The 13,634-nt window shown below is 53.3% G+C and overlaps 1 protein-coding gene across 1 annotated transcript; it reads left to right on the top strand.

The window, feature by feature from the left end:
• Nucleotides 1-233: 233 nt before the first annotated feature.
• Nucleotides 234-12,640, top strand: patl2 (PAT1 homolog 2; the record flags this gene model as incomplete). The annotated part of the gene is made up of 16 exons (XM_088909535.1): nt 234-334; nt 4,092-4,291; nt 4,367-4,432; nt 4,551-4,619; nt 5,394-5,567; nt 6,176-6,414; nt 6,492-6,563; nt 7,966-8,095; nt 8,924-9,044; nt 10,716-10,813; nt 10,912-10,965; nt 11,055-11,194; nt 11,283-11,439; nt 11,684-11,824; nt 11,903-12,000; nt 12,496-12,640. Coding segments are annotated over 16 exons (2,005 nt in total), but the record flags the coding sequence as incomplete, so codon positions are not given.
• Between the last annotated feature and the right edge of the window lie 994 nt (nt 12,641-13,634).

Here is a 13,634-nt window from a genome sequence, read left to right as displayed (position 1 = left end):
TCTCTCTCAGTGCAGTGTTAATGTACTGGAGTGTCCAGTCAGTGTGTGTATTAACCCCTCTCTCTCTCAGTGCAGTGTTAATGTACTGGAGTGTCCAGTCAGTGTGTGTGTATTAACCCCCTCTCTCTCTCAGTGCAGTGTTAATGTACTGGAGTGTCCAGTCAGTGTGTGTGTATTAACCCCTCTCTCTCTCTAGGACCCTGGCTCCCCAGTGCCTCAGTCTGTGTGGTCAGGCAGTGTCAGAGGCCAGAGGACGACAGTCTTCCTCTGTTACAGGAGATGGCTGAAGAGGACGAGGACATTGACCTTTACAATGAGGAGACGTTTGGTCTGGGTGGGTGAGAACTGTTGTCTTGCTCTCTGACTCCACTGATCTTCAGCATCTCGGGTCCCTCTTTTCTCTCTGTTCAGTTCAAGATGCGTTATTGGTGTGTCTGATGATTCAGTGTTGCCATAGCAAATATATATACATAAGTAAAATAAAAAAATAAATCTACAGATATTAACAACAAAGACATATCATAAAATATTTACATATAGCATGATTGGGAGACAGGCTCACTGTTCCTCAGGCTGGGGCAGGAGATCACACACTGTATTATTATTATTGAGAGACAGGCTCACTGTCTGTTCTCAGGCTGGGACAGATGATCACACACTGTATTATTATTATTGAGAGACAGGCTCACTGTTCCTCAGGCTGTGACAGGAGATCACACACTGTATTATTATTATTGAGAGACAGGCTCACTGTTCCTCAGGCTGGGGCAGGAGATCACACACTGTATTATTATTATTGAGAGACAGGCTCACTGTCTGTTCCTCAGGCTGGGACAGGAGATCACACACTGTATTATTATTATTGAGAGACAGGCTCACTGTCTGTTCCTCAGGCTGGGACAGGAGATCACACACTGTATTATTATTATTGAGAGACAGGCTCACTGTCTGTTCCTCAGGCTGGACAGGAGATCACACACTGTATTATTATTATTGAGAGACAGGCTCACTGTCTGTTCCTCAGGCTGGGACAGGAGATCACACACTGTATTATTATTATTGAGAGACAGGCTCACTGTCTGTTCCTCAGGCTGGGACAGGAGATCACACACTGTATTATTATTATTGAGAGACAGGCTCACTGTCTGTTCCTCAGGCTGGGACAGGAGATCACACACTGTATTATTATTATTGAGAGACAGGCTCACTGTCTGTTCCTCAGGCTGGGACAGGAGATCACACACTGTATTATTATTATTGAGAGACAGGCTCACTGTCTGTTCCTCAGGCTGGGACAGGAGATCACACACTGTATTATTATTATTGAGAGACTGGCTCACTGTCTGTTCCTCAGGCTGGGACAGGAGATCACACACTGTATTATTATTATTGAGAGACAGGCTCACTGTCTGTTCCTCAGGCTGGGACAGGAGATCACACACTGTATTATTATTATTGAGAGACAGGCTCACTGTCTGTTCCTCAGGCTGGACAGGAGATCACACACTGTATTATTATTATTGAGAGACAGGCTCACTGTCTGTTCCTCAGGCTGGGACAGGAGATCACACACTGTATTATTATTATTGAGAGACTGCTCACTGTCTGTTCCTCAGGCTGGGACAGGAGATCACACACTGTATTATTATTATTGAGAGACAGGCTCACTGTCTGTTCCTCAGGCTGGGGCAGGAGATCACACACTGTATTTTTATTATTGAGAGACGGGCTCACTGTCTGTTCCTCAGGCTGGGACAGGAGATCACACACTGTATTATTATTATTGAGAGACAGGCTCACTGTCTGTTCCTCAGGCTGGGACAGGAGATCACACACTGTATTATTATTATTGAGAGACTGGCTCACTGTCTGTTCCTCAGGCTGGGACAGGAGATCACACACTGTATTATTATTATTGAGAGACAGGCTCACTGTCTGTTCCTCAGGCTGGGACAGGAGATCACACACTGTATTATTATTATTGAGAGACAGGCTCACTGTCTGTTCCTCAGGCTGGGACAGGAGATCACACACTGTATTATTATTATTGAGAGACAGGCTCACTGTCTGTTCCTCAGGCTGGGACAGGAGATCACACACTGTATTATTATTATTGAGAGACTGGCTCACTGTCTGTTCCTCAGGCTGGGACAGGAGATCACACACTGTATTATTATTATTGAGAGACAGGCTCACTGTCTGTTCCTCAGGCTGGGACAGGAGATCACACACTGTATTATTATTATTGAGAGACAGGCTCACTGTCTGTTCCTCAGGCTGGGACAGGAGATCACACACTGTATTATTATTATTGAGAGACAGGCTCACTGTCTGTTCCTCAGGCTGGGACAGGAGATCACACACTGTATTATTATTATTGAGCGACAGGCTCACTGTCTGTTCCTCAGGCTGGGACAGGAGATCACACACTATTATTATTATTGAGAGACAAGCTTACTGTCTGTTCCTCAGGCTGGGACAGGAGATCACACACTGTATATTATTATTGAGAGACAGGCTCACTGTCTGTTCCTCAGGCTGGGACAGGAGATCACACACTGTATTATTATTATTGAGAGACAGGCTCACTGTCTGTTCCTCAGGCTGGGACAGGAGGTCACACACTGTATTATTATTGAGAGACAGGCTCACTGTCTGTTCCTCAGGCTGGGACAGGAGATCACACACTGTATTATTATTATGGAGAGACAGGCTCACTGTCTGTTCCTCAGGCTGGGACAGGAGATCACACACTGTATTATTATTATTGAGAGACAAGCTTACTGTCTGTTCCTCAGGCTGGGACAGGAGATCACACACTGTATTATTATTATTGAGAGACAGGCTCACTGTCTGTTCCTCAGGCTGGGACAGGAGATCACACACTGTATTATTATTATGGAGAGACAGGCTCACTGTCTGTTCCTCAGGCTGGGACAGGAGATTATTATGGAGAGACAGGCTCACTGTCTGTTCCTCAGGCTGGGACAGGAGATCACACACTGTATTATTATTATTGAGAGACAGGCTCACTGTTCCTCAGGCTGGGACAGGAGATCACACACTGTATTATTATTATTGAGAGACAGGCTCACTGTCTGTTCCTCAGGCTGTGACAGGAGATCACACACTGTATTATTATTATTGAGAGACAGGCTCACTGTCTGTTCCTCAGGCTGGGACAGGAGATCACACACTGTATTATTATTATTGAGAGACAGGCTCACTGTCTGTTCCTCAGGCTGGGACAGGAGATCACACACTGTATTATTATTATTGAGAGACAGGCTCACTGTTCCTCAGGCTGTGACAGGAGATCACACACTGTATTATTATTATTGAGAGACAGGCTCACTGTTCCTCAGGCTGGGACAGGAGATCACACACTGTATTATTATTATTGAGAGACAGGCTCACTGTCTGTTCCTCAGGCTGGGACAGGAGATCACACACTGTATTATTATTATTGAAAGACAGGCTCACTGTCTGTTCCTCAGGCTGGGACAGGAGATCACACACTGTATTATTATTGAGAGACGGGCTCACTGTCTGTTCCTCAGGCTGTGACAGGAGATCACACACTGTATTATTATTGAGAGACAGGCTCACTGTCTGTTCCTCAGGCTGGGACAGGAGATCGCACACTGTATTATTATTATTGAGAGACGGGCTCACTGTCTGTTCCTCAGGCTGGGACAGGAGATCACACACTGTATTATTATTATTATTGAGAGACAGGCTCACTGTCTGTTCCTCAGGCTGGGACAGGAGATCACACACTGTATTATTATTATTATTGAGAGACGGGCTCACTGTCTGTTCCTCAGGCTGGGACAGGAGATCACACACTGTATTATTATTATTGAGAGACGGGCTCACTGTCTGTTCCTCAGGCTGGGACAGGAGATCACACACTGTATTATTATTATTATTGAGAGACGGGCTCACTGTCTGTTCCTCAGGCTGGGACAGGAGATCACACACTGTATTATTATTATTGAGTTCTGGTCTATATGCCCCAATAGTTGTTGGGATCGAGTCTCACACCCCCTGTCTCTCTCTGACCCCCGCGTCTCCCCCTTCTCTCTCAGATCTGGAGTCGGGGTCTGATGAGGGGGACCCCACGGACCTCCTGCTTTTCTGTGGACACCCGGAGCCCCTGCCCGCCAGCGCCCCTGCGTTCAGCGAGGTGACCCCGAGAGTCCAGCCGGCGTTGCGGCCGGGGGGCCGCAGGCCGGTGTTTGATGACCCTGCGGTGGTCCGCACGGTGGAGGGGCGCCCCAGCCTGCAGGTCAGGGAGGGGCCGTGGGGGGCGGGGTCACTCGGGGGGTCACTCGGGGTCTCTGACTCCCCCCTCTCTCTCCAGAGTCTGGACAGCGCAATCGTGGACAGCAGCGTCAGCTCGGCCTGGGGGAGTCTGGACCCCGACTCGGTGAGTGACCCCTGCCGCGCGGGCGTCTGGGGGGGCACTGCGCTAGGGCTGGGGGTGTCGGGGGGTTCAGGGTCACTGCTCTCTCTCTCTCTCTCTCTCTCTTCCCCCCCGTCTCCAGCCAGACAACCCTCTCTGGCTGCTGTCCCCCCGAGAGACTCCTCACTCATCCCAGAACTCCATCCTGCAGGTGAGCACCCCCTTTTCTGTGGGTGTGTGGATCACCCCTTTTATCTGTGTCCTTCTGTGTGATGATATGGGGGTGACCCCTCTCTCCCTGTCTCAGTGTGTGGGGCTGGGGGTGACCCCTCTGTCCCTGTCTCTGTGTGGTTGTGGGGGTGACCCCTCTCTCTGTGTGTGGTTGTGGGGGTGTCCCCTCTGTCCCTGTCTGTGTGTGGTTGTGGGGGTGACCCCTCAGTGTGTGGGGCTGGGGGTGACCCCTCTGTCCCTGTCTCTGTGTGTGATTGTGGAGGTGACCCCTCTGTCTCTGTGTGTGGTTGTGGGGGTGTCCCCTCTGTCCCTGTCTCAGTGTGTGGTTGTGGGGGTGTCCCCTCAGTGTGTGGTTGTGGGGGTGTCCCCTCTGTCCCTGTCTCAGTGTGTGGTTGTGGGGGTGTCCCCTCAGTGTGTGGTTGTGGGGGTGTCCCCTCTGTCCCTGTCTCAGTCTGTGGGGCTGGGGGTGACCCCTCTGTCCCTGTCTCAGTGTGTGGGGCTGGGGGTGACCCCTCTGTCTCTGTGTGGTTGTGGGGGTGACCCCTCTCAGTGTGTGGTTGTGGGGGTGACCCCTCTGTCCCTGTCTCATTGTGTGGGGCTGGGGGCGGCCACTCAGTGTGTGGTTGTGGAGGTGACCCCTCTGTCCCTGTCTCAGTGTGTGGTTGTGGGGGTGTCCCCTCTGTTCCTGTCTCAGTGTATGGGGCTGGGGGTGACCCCTCAGTGTGTGGGGGTGACCCCTCTGCCTGTCTCTCAGGACAAGGCCATCATCAGAGTGATTGACAGGCCCAGCCCTGCCAGGATCCCGCCCACAACACTGGACTTCCTGTCTCCAGCACCACGACACTTTACAGCTGGGTCCCCCTCCATGAAGAGGGGTCCCCCCGGCCGGGGGTCCCCCCAGCCTTATGGCCCACGCTACCTGTCCCAGGTGAGGTGGGGTAGCCCTGGGTCGAGGGGATGTGTGAGTTTGGGGGAGCCCTGGGTAGAGGCGGGGGGTGTGTGAGTTTGGGGGAGCCTGGGGTCGAGGGTGGGGGGGTGTGTGAGTTTGGGGGAGCCTGGGGTTGGTGTGATACACATCTTGACCACAAGGTGGCGATATTGATCCACACTGAGTGCCTGACTGTGAGATACTCTGGGGGTGATGTATATGTATGATGCTCTCCTGCCTCAGACTCTGGTGTGTGTGTGTGAGAGATACTCTGGGGGTGATGTATATGTATGATGCTCTCCTGCCTCAGACTCTGGTGTGTGTGTGTGTGTGTGAGTGATACTCTGGGGGTGATGTATATGTATGATGCTCTCCTGCCTCAGACTCTGGTGTATGTGTGTGTGTGTGAGATACTCTGGGGGTGATGTATATGTATGATGCTCTCCTGCCTCAGACTCTGGTGTGTGTGTGTGTGTGTGTGTGTGTGTGTGTGTGTGTGTGAGATACTCTGGGGGTGATGTATATGTATGATGCTCTCCTGCCTCAGACTCTGGTGTGTGTGTGAGAGAAACTCTGGGGGTGCTGGGTGTGACTCTGGGGTTCCCCAGGCTGGGTGGCTGTGTGAAGCTCTGGGGGTGCTGGCTGTGACTCTGGGGGTGCTGGGTGTGAGGTCCCCTCTCCTTGCGCTGCAGTCGTCCGGATTCCTCTCCCCCTCCTCCCCCAACCTGCGGACACCCCCGCGACCTTTCACCCCCAAGATGATGCAGCTGCGATTCGGGGCGCTGTCCCCCGCGCCGGGCCCTGCGGCCTTCTTCAGCCCCCGGAGCAGCCCTTCACAGCGGCTCAGGTACGCGCCTGCTGCCCGCCCCTGACCACACCCCGCCACAGGGGGCGCCACACGCCTCATGCCTGCGCTCTCCGCAGGGTCCCTGGACATGTGACCCAGCTGCACCCCCAACACCGGAGGATCCTCAACCAGAGGCAGAGGGTCCAGAGGTCAGTACTGACCCCCCCTCAGTGTAGTGTTCATGTACTGGAGTGTCCAGTCAGTGTGTCTGTATTAACCCCTCTCTCTCTCAGTGCAGTGTTAATGTACTGGAGTGTCCAGTCAGTGTGTCTGTATTAACCCCTCTCTCTCTCAGTGCAGTGTTCATGTACTGGAGTGTCCAGTCAGTGTGTGTGTATTAACCCCTCTCTCTCTCTCTCTCAGTGCAGTGTTAATGTACTGGAGTGTCCAGTCAGTGTGTCTGTATTAACCCCTCTCTCTCAGTGCAGTGTTAACGTACTGGAGTGTCCAGTCAGTGTGTCTGTATTAACCCCTCTCTCTCTCAGTGCAGTGTTAATGTACTGGAGTGTCCAGTCAGTGTGTGTGTATTAACCCCTCTCTCTCTCAGTGCAGTGTTAATGTACTGGAGTGTCCAGTCAGTGTGTGTGTATTAACCCCTCTCTCTCAGTGCAGTGTTAATGTACTGGAGTGTCCAGTCAGTCAGTGTGTCTGTATTAACCCCTCTCTCTCTCAGTGCAGTGTTAATGTACTGGAGTGTCCAGTCAGTGTGTGTGTATTAACCCCTCTCTCTCTCAGTGCGGTGTTAATGTACTGGAGTGTCCAGTAAGTGTGTGTGTATTAACCCCTCTCTCTCTCTCAGTGCAGTGTTAATGTACTGGAGTGTCCAGTCAGTGTGTCTGTATTAACCCCTCTCTCTCTCAGTGCAGTGTTAATGTACTGGAGTGTCCAGTCAGTGTGTGTGTATTAACCCCTCTCTCTCTCAGTGCGGTGTTAATGTACTGGAGTGTCCAGTAAGTGTGTGTGTATTAACCCCTCTCTCTCTCAGTGCGGTGTTAATGTACTGGAGTGTCCAGTCAGTGTGTCTGTATTAACCCCTCTCTCTCAGTGCAGTGTTAACGTACTGGAGTGTCCAGTCAGTGTGTCTGTATTAACCCCTCTCTCTCTCAGTGCAGTGTTAATGTACTGGAGTGTCCAGTCAGTGTGTCTGTATTAACCCCTCTCTCTCTCAGTGCAGTGTTAACGTACTGGAGTGTCCAGTCAGTGTGTCTGTATTAACCCCTCTCTCTCTCAGTGCAGTGTTAATGTACTGGAGTGTCCAGTCAGTGTGTCTGTATTAACCCCTCTCTCTCTCAGTGCAGTGTTAACGTACTGGAGTGTCCAGTCAGTGTGTCTGTATTAACCCCTCTCTCTCTCAGTGCAGTGTTCATGTACTGGAGTGTCCAGTCAGTGTGTGTGTGTATTAACCCCTCTCTCTCTCTCAGTGCAGTGTTCATGTACTGGAGTGTCCAGTCAGTGTGTGTGTGTATTAACCCCTCTCTCTCTCTCAGTGCAGTGTTCATGTACTGGAGTGTCCAGTCAGTGTGTGTGTATTAACCCCTCTCTCTCCGGTAGGAGGTGCTCAGACTCCAGGTGGGATCCTTACTCCCACATCATGTCGGAGAAGGAGAAACAGTGGGTGATCCGACTGCAGATGATCCAGCTGCAGAGTGAGAACCCGCACCTGGATGATTATTACTATCAGGTACTGCAGGGGGGCAGGGGGGCAGGAGTGAGGAGGGGGATACGGGAGTCTCAGTGCTCTGGGGGGCAGGAGTGAGGAGGGGGGGGACGGGGGTCTCGGTGCTCTGGGGGGCAGGAGTGAGGAGGGGGATACGGGAGTCTCGGTGCTCTGGGGGGCAGGAGTGAGGAGGGGGGGGACGGGGGTCTCGGTGCTCTGGGGGGCAGGAGTGAGGAGGGGGGGGACGGGGGTCTCGGTGCTCTGGGGGGCAGGAGTGAGGAGGGGGATACGGGAGTCTCGGTGCTCTGGGGGGCAGGAGTGAGGAGGGGGGGACGGGGGTCTCGGTGCTCTGGGGGGCAGGAGTGAGGAGGGGGGGGACGGGAGTCTCAGTGCTCTGGGGGACAGGAGTGAGGAGGGGGGACGGGGGTCTCGGTGCTCTGGGGGGCAGGAGTGAGGAGGGGGGGGACGGGGGTCTCGGTGCTCTGGGGGGCAGGAGTGAGGAGGGGGATACGGGAGTCTCGGTGCTCTGGGGGGCAGGAGTGAGGAGGGGGATACGGGAGTCTCGGTGCTCTGGGGGGCAGGAGTGAGGAGGGGGATACGGGAGTCTCGGTGCTCTGGGGGGCAGGAGTGAGGAGGGGGGGGACGGGGGTCTCGGTGCTCTGGGGGGCAGGAGTGAGGAGGGGGGACGGGAGTCTGGGCGTGCTGCGCTCTGGGGGATGGGGGTCTCAGCGCTCTGGGGGATGGGAGACTCATTGTTCTGGGGGACAGGAGTGAGGGGGGGGGGGGGGATGGGAGTTTCGGTGCTCTGTGCTCTGGGGGACGGGAGACTCAGTTCTGCGCTCTGGGTGATAGGAGTATTACCAGCGCCTGGAGAGGAAACTGGCCGAGGAGGAGATGCTGGGTGATAGGAGCAAGAGGGAGCCTCCCAAGCTGACCACACCATACGTCACCAAGACCGACACCTATCAGCCCGGTGTGTGTCTGTGTCTGTGTCTGTGTCTGTGTCTGTGTCTGTGTCTGTGTCTGTGTCTGTGTCTGTGTCTGTGTCTGTGTCTGTGTCTGTGTCTGTGTCTGTGTCTGTGTCTGTGTCTGTGTCTGTGTCTGTGTCTGTGTCTGTGTGTCTGACCTGATCACATCGTACATCACCAAGACCGACACCTATCAGCCCGGTGTGTGTCTGTGTGTCTGTGTGTCTGTGTGTCTGTGTGTCTGTGTGTCTGTGTGTCTGTGTGTCTGTGTGTCTGTGTGTCTGTGTGTCTGTGTGTCTGTGTGTCTGACCTGATCACATCGTACATCACCAAGACCGACACCTATCAGCCCGGTGTGTGTCTGTGTGTCTGTGTGTCTGTGTGTCTGTGTGTCTGTGTGTCTGTGTGTCTGTGTGTCTGTGTGTCTGTGTGTCTGTGTGTCTGACCTGATCACATCGTACATCACCAAGACCGACACCTACCAGCCCGGTGAGTGTGTGCCTGTGTAATAGGGCTCGTACCCGTGTGTGTGTGTGTGTGTGTGTGTGTGTGTGTGTGTGTGTGTGTGTGTGTGTGTGTGTGTGTGTGTGTGTGTGATAGAGCTTGTACCCACTCGTGTCTCTCTCTCTGACAGTGGGGTGTGTCTAACGGGGCTTGTACCCACTCGTGTCTCTCTCTCTGACAGTGGGGTGTGTCTAACGGGGCTCGTACCCACTCGTGTCTCTCTCTCTCTGACAGTGGGGTGTGTCTAACGGGCTCGTACCCACTCGTGTCTCTCTCTCTGACAGTGGGGTGTGTCTAACGGGCTCGTACCCACTCGTGTCTCTCTCTGACAGTGGGGTGTGTCTAACGGGCTCGTACCCACTCGTGTCTCTCTCTCTGACAGTGGGGTGTGTCTAACGGGCTCGTACCCACTCGTGTCTCTCTCTCTGACAGTGGGGTGTGTCTAACGGGCTCGTACCCACTCGTGTCTCTCTCTGACAGTGGGGTGTGTCTAACGGGCTCGTACCCACTCGTGTCTCTCTCTGACAGTGGGGTGTGTCTAACGGGCTCGTACCCACTCGTGTCTCTCTCTCTGACAGTGGGGTGTGTCTAACGGGCTCGTACCCACTCGTGTCTCTCTCTCTGACAGTGGGGTGTGTCTAACGGGCTCGTACCCACTCGTGTCTCTCTCTGACAGTGGGGTGTGTCTAACGGGCTCGTACCCACTCGTGTCTCTCTCTCTGACAGTGGGGTGTGTCTAACGGGGCTCGTACCCACTCGTGTCTCTCTCTCTGACAGTGGGGTGTGTCTAACGGGGCTCGTACCCACTCGTGTCTCTCTCTCTGACAGTGGGGTGTGTCTAACGGGGCTCGTACCCGCTCGTGTCTCTCTCTCTCTGACAGTGGGGTGTGTCTAACGGGCTCGTACCCGCTCGTGTCTCTCTCTCTGACAGTGGGGTGTGTCTAACGGGCTCGTACCCACTCGTGTCTCTCTCTCTGACAGTGGGGTGTGTCTAACGGGCTCGTACCCACTCGTGTCTCTCTCTCTGACAGTGGGGTGTGTCTAACGGGCTCGTACCCACTCGTGTCTCTCTCTGACAGTGGGGTGTGTCTAACGGGCTCGTACCCACTCGTGTCTCTCTCTGACAGTGGGGTGTGTCTAACGGGGCTCGTACCCACTCGTGTCTCTCACAGTCGTGCACATCGAGGGCTCTCTGGGTCAGGTCGCTGTCTCCACCTGCTTCTCTCCCCGACGAGCGATCGACGCTGTCCACGCACACACCTTGGAGGAGGTGAGCTCGCCCGTGTGTGTGTCTGGACTGGGGGGGGTCTTGCGGGCCTGTGGAGGGGCCCCAGTGCGTGTCTGTGGTGACCTCTTGTCCCCCTGCAGGAGCAGAAGGACGCTCGTCAACAGCGCCTCTCCGTCCTGCACTCCATCGAGCAGGTGGGTCTGCAGCTCTGTGGGGTTCGGGGGGTCTCTGTGGGGTTCAGGGGTCTCTGGGGCTCCCTGCTCCTGACTGTGTGAATCCTCAGATGTACATGATGCTGCTGGAGGTAGAGGAGGGGGAGAGGAAGGCAGCTCTCTTCTCCGAGGAGGAGAGACAGAGGCTGAGGGACAAGAGGACGCTCCGGGTCATGAAGATCTGTGAGAGGCTGCAGCGCCCCCTGTCGGTGTGAGTGTGGTACTGCGCCACCCGCCCCCTGAGCCCGGACCCGCGGTCTGCAGCTGACGGGCTGGCTCCTGTCCTGTCCTGTCCACAGGGAGTCCCGGGACGAGTTCCTGCCCTACCTGCTCGTCGCCAAGGGCAAGCGACTGGTGGCCAGACTCCTACCCTTCCTGTCCCACGAGTCTGCGCTGCTGATACTGACCGCCGTGACCACACACCTTCCTGTGCTCATGGCCCGCGACACCCCTGGAGTGGACGAGGTGCAGTGTCCAGTCAGTGTGTGTGTATTAACCAATCTCTCTCTCTCAGTGCAGTGTTAATGTACTGGAGTGTCCAGTCAGTGTGTCTGTATTAACCCCTCTCTCTCTCAGTGCAGTGTTAATGTACTGGAGTGTCCAGTCAGTGTGTCTGTATTAACCCCTCTCTCTCTCAGTGCAGTGTTAATGTACTGGAGTGTCCAGTCAGTGTGTGTGTATTAACCCCTCTCTCTCTCAGTCTCTCCCTGTGCTGTACCCAGCTCTGTGTGTTGTGATTGGGGGGCTGACCTTCACTCAGCTGATTGGTGTCCTGAAGAGTTTCACTGCTGCACTTCCAGACTGCAAAGACACGCGTCTGTCTCTGGCCTGTCAGAACAAGGTCAGCATGTGGCTCTGCTTGCCTGCGTGAGTCCCTGCTGTGCCTCTTGTGACCAACCCCTCTCTCCTTCTCTCTCAGTTTGGGATCTCATTGCTTTATGCTCTGCTGTCTCAGGGGGAGAGACTCCTCTCCTCCAACACCCCCATGGAGCCCAGCATTGGAGACTTCGAGATCTGGTTAGTGTATACAATACAGACAAAGTGACCACTTCATCTCTGTAGTGTCCAGTCAGTGTCTGTATTAACCCCCCTCTCTCTCTCTCAGTGCAGTGTTAATGTACTGGAGTGTCCAGTCAGTGTCTGTATTAACCCCTCTCTCTCTCAGTGCAGTGTTAATGTACTGGAGTGTCCAGTCAGTGTGTGTGTATTAACCCCTCTCTCTCTCAGTGCAGTGTTAATGTACTGGAGTGTCCAGTCAGTGTGTCTGTATGAACCCCTCTCTCTCTCAGTGCAGTGTTAATGTACTGGAGTGTCCAGTCAGTGTGTCTGTATGAACCCCTCTCTCTCTCAGTGCAGTGTTAATGTACTGGAGTGTCCAGTCAGTGTGTGTGTATTAACCCCTCTCTCTCTCAGTGCAGTGTTAATGTACTGGAGTGTCCAGTCAGTGTGTCTGTATTAACCCCTCTCTCCCAGTGCAGTGTTGATGGACTCTAATGTATTAATCCCTCTCAGGACAGACACAGTGTTCCAGGTAGCTCACCAGCTGTCTCAGTGCTCCCTGGTTGAGCCGCTGCTGCTGCCCTCTAACCTGCTGTCGCTGTTCTGTCGCTACCTGGACAAGAACACTGTGCACCAGCTGGAGGACAGCATGGAGTGAGTCTCTCTCTGTCTCTCTCTGTCTCAGTTCAAGGTGCTTTATTAGCATGACCGATGGGTTCAATCAGTGTTCCCAAAGTAAATAAAAATAATAAAAATTAACATGTAACAAAACTAAAAATAAAAGTAAAATAAAATCTACAGACATATTACAGACATTTACAACAAAGACATATTATAAAATATTGACATAAACTGTAGGCAGCTGGAGCATTATTGAGAGACAGGCTCAGTGTTCCTCAGGCTGGGACAGGAGATCACACACTGTATTATTATTATTGAGAGACAGGCTCACTGTCTGTTCCTCAGGCTGGGACAGGAGATCACACACTGTATTATTCTTATTGAGAGACAGGCTCACTGTCTGTTCCTCAGGCTGGGACAGGAGATCACACTGTATTATTATTATTGAGAGACAGGCTCACTGTCTGTTCCTCAGGCTGGGACAGGAGATCACACTGTATTATTATTATTGAGAGACAGGCTCACTGTCTGTTCCTCAGGCTGGGACAGGAGATCACACTGTATTATTATTATTGAGAGACAGGCTCACTGTCTGTTCCTCAGGCTGTGACGGGGTTGGCAGCCAAGTATTCAACATGACAATTTTATTTGATGTTAAAGTGTCCAATTACTTTGGGCCTCAGAAATACGTATAAAAAGGGCTGTGAGTCCCGTTTCACCCAATACAGACGTCAATACTCTCAAATGAAAGCCGACCTTCTGCACTTGAACCTCATCGTCACTGTTTCATTTCAAATCCAGTGTGCTGGAGTGCAGAGCCAAAACAACACAACTGTCCGAATCCGTCCAGACTGCAGTGTGTGGCGCCGTGTCGAGGGAGGTGGAGGTGTTTGTCTTCCAGCGTGTGAATCTGTCTCTCTCTCTCCCTGCAGGAGATCCACTGCTGTCGGCTGCCCGGCTGTTCCTTCCTAACGCCTGGCTGTCGGAGCGCTGTGTGTCTGGTGTGTGTGTGTGTATTGGCCCCTCTCCCT

Source organism: Atractosteus spatula, unplaced genomic scaffold (assembly GCF_055471065.1).
Source record: "Atractosteus spatula isolate fAtrSpa1 unplaced genomic scaffold, fAtrSpa1.hap1 Scaffold_33, whole genome shotgun sequence".
Lineage (NCBI taxonomy): Eukaryota > Metazoa > Chordata > Actinopteri > Semionotiformes > Lepisosteidae > Atractosteus > Atractosteus spatula.
Note: the sequence above shows the minus strand (reverse complement) of the source record. Positions and strands in the feature narration are given on the sequence as shown.